This window comes from Trypanosoma conorhini, assembly GCF_003719485.1.
Source record: "Trypanosoma conorhini strain 025E chromosome Unknown Tco_14.4_contig_00449, whole genome shotgun sequence".
Lineage (NCBI taxonomy): Eukaryota > Euglenozoa > Kinetoplastea > Trypanosomatida > Trypanosomatidae > Trypanosoma > Trypanosoma conorhini.
This window is the reverse complement of record NW_021704538.1, coordinates 1-2,421: the sequence shown is the minus strand read 5'-3', so window position 1 is coordinate 2,421 and position 2,421 is coordinate 1. Positions and strand designations below refer to the sequence as shown.

Below are 2,421 nucleotides of genomic sequence, written 5' to 3'. Positions count from 1 at the left end.
GGGCAGCCTCCAGGCCAGTCACTTCTTCGGCAGACATGGCGTTCTCACGTGTACTTGTGGGTGTGGGAAGTTTAATATTAAACTACAAGACCTATTCCGCACAGTGTAAAAAAGACAGCAATAAGAGGAAAGGAAGAAAGTGGGGAGACGGCTTCCAGGGGAAAAAGTGGCCAGAAGACCACGCTGACACACACACACACACACACGCCCGAGGAGAGAAGCAGAGGGAGTGTGAGAGATAATGAGCCTCGAATACCCATAAACGCTGCAGTATACATATGGGCTCAAAGAGCGCCTTATTACATCGTTTTCAGCAGCACAACACGGTGGCCGTCTTGCCCACGGCTGTGGGAGATTTACATTTCGGTCGGCTCGCACTCACTCGAGACGGGCGGGGGCGGTATTGTTGCCGATGCGAGGCTGCTCTCCGCTGCCGCCTCCACCGGTGCGCAAAAGCCGTGCCCGCTTGATCTCCTCGCGCTCCGCGGCAATCTTCACCTCCTCCTGCTTTGTCAGATGCGAGCGGTACTCCACCATCTTGCTGCGCCGCGTCAGCACCTCCTCGTTGTTCTCGTCGACGGGGTGGTTGAACTCGATGCCGGCGGCATCCAGCGCCTCCTCCGACTCCTTGAAGTCCTCCAGCGCCTTTGCCTGCTTCTCCTTCAGCATCGCCAGCTCCTCCTCCACGCCCTGGCGCAGCTTGTACAGCTCCTTCTTCATGTCGGCGTGCCGCTTCGCGTTCGGGTCAAAGGTCTCCACGCAGAACTCAAGCTGGATGTGCGTCGTGCGGATGTTGCGGTCAATCTCCTCCATCCGCTTCTCCTTCTTGTAGATTAGCGAGCCCAGGGTGAGGTACAGCATGCGGAAGTACTCCAGGTGCTCCTTGTGCACCTCCAGCCGCAGCGCCGCCAGGTCCTGGCCCGTCTTGTCGTGGCGGGCCTTCACCGCGGCGCAGCCCTCCGACACCAGCTCCTCCACCAGCCCGGTGCACCGGATCGCCAGGTCGCAGTTGTACACCGTCAGCTCCAGGAGCTTCTTGTGCTGTGACGCCACCTCCAGGAACTGTGAGTACTCCACGCGCCGCTTCTCCTCGCGGTCGATCTCTTCAATGCGGCGCTTAACCTCCTCGAAGCGCTCCGTCCCCAGCTTTTGCAGCTGCCTCTCCAGGTCCTGGATCTTGTTCCACGCCTCCTCCTGCTTCTCTTCGTTCTCTCGGACGAAGCTGTCGCTCTTCTCCTTGTTCGCGGCCTGGCGCTTCATCGCCTCGGCGTCCTCCAGGTCCGCCTTCTGGATCGCGTCGTGAATGTGCTTCAGGTCCGTCTCACACCGCTGCTTCAGGCGCCGCTTCGCGTCCTTCATCTGGCTCGTCTCCTGGTTCGCCTGCTTCTGCACCTCATAGACCTTCTTGAAGGGCTGGTTCTCCTCCTCGCATTTGGTGATGAGCCGGAACTTGTCCTGGATCAGGTCAATCAGTCGCTCCTGCAGCTGCACCTTCGTCCACATCTGCTCCTCGGCGACCTGCATCTCGCCGTCATGCATGGCGACGTTTTGGATCTCGTTCGTCTTCTCGAGCTGCGCTAGCTGCGTCTTGATCTGGTCGTCCGTCGACGCGAGCGCGTTCTGGATCTGTGTGGCGTTCATGATGTCCTCGATCTGCTTCAGCGTCCGTGTGGGAACCTGCGCCAGCTGCGTCGCGTCCAGCTGCGACCGGCGAAGTTCCTCCTCCACCTTCTCCATCTTCGCAATGGCGTTGTCGATCATCTGCGTGAAGCTCACCACGCGCGTCTTGTTGCGGTTCTGCTTCAAGTCCTGCAGCACCTTCTTCACACCAATGATGTCCATGAACTGCGCCTTGTCCTCCGGACGGTACAGTTCACGCTGGCTCATCTCGAGGCCGCACACGCGCATCAGCTTCGCCAAGTCGTAGGCCTCCGTCAGGTTCCACTTTGTGCCGACGTCGACGGCCGCGACAAGTTCCTCCGCCTTCAGGTGGGCACCGCGCAGCTTCTGCCGCTGCGTCTCGGACCAGTCCGAAACGTGCAGCTCCTGGATCAGCTCCTCGTTTTCAAGGCATGCCGTCTTCAGCTTCAGGTTGTGAATCTTCTGCTTGCGGGCAGCCTCCAGGCCAGTCACTTCTTCGGCAGACATGGCGTTCTCACGTGTACTTGTGGGTGTGGGAAGTTTAATATTAAACTACAAGACCTATTCCGCACAGTGTAAAAAAGACAGCAATAAGAGGAAAGGAAGAAAGTGGGGAGACGGCTTCCAGGGGAAAAAGTGGCCAGAAGACCACGCTGACACACACACACACACACACGCCCGAGGAGAGAAGCAGAGGGAGTGTGAGAGATAATGAGCCTCGAATACCCATAAACGCTGCAGTATACATATGGGCTACAAAGAGCGCCTTATTACATCGTT

General features: G+C 58.3%; 1 protein-coding gene across 1 annotated transcript, besides 2 other annotated features; it reads right to left on the bottom strand.

Annotated features, from left to right (window-relative positions):
- Positions 1 to 186: 186 nt before the first annotated feature.
- Positions 187 to 206: a microsatellite.
- A 172-nt stretch (positions 207 to 378) lies between these two features.
- On the bottom strand, positions 379 to 2,148 carry Tco025E_06567 (paraflagellar rod protein 2C; the record flags this gene model as incomplete). The annotated part of the gene is made up of 1 exon (XM_029373442.1): positions 379 to 2,148. One exon carries the CDS (start codon positions 2,146 to 2,148, stop codon positions 379 to 381), a length of 1,770 nt encoding a protein of 589 aa, XP_029226440.1.
- A 149-nt stretch (positions 2,149 to 2,297) lies between these two features.
- Positions 2,298 to 2,317: a microsatellite.
- Positions 2,318 to 2,421: the final 104 nt, after the last annotated feature.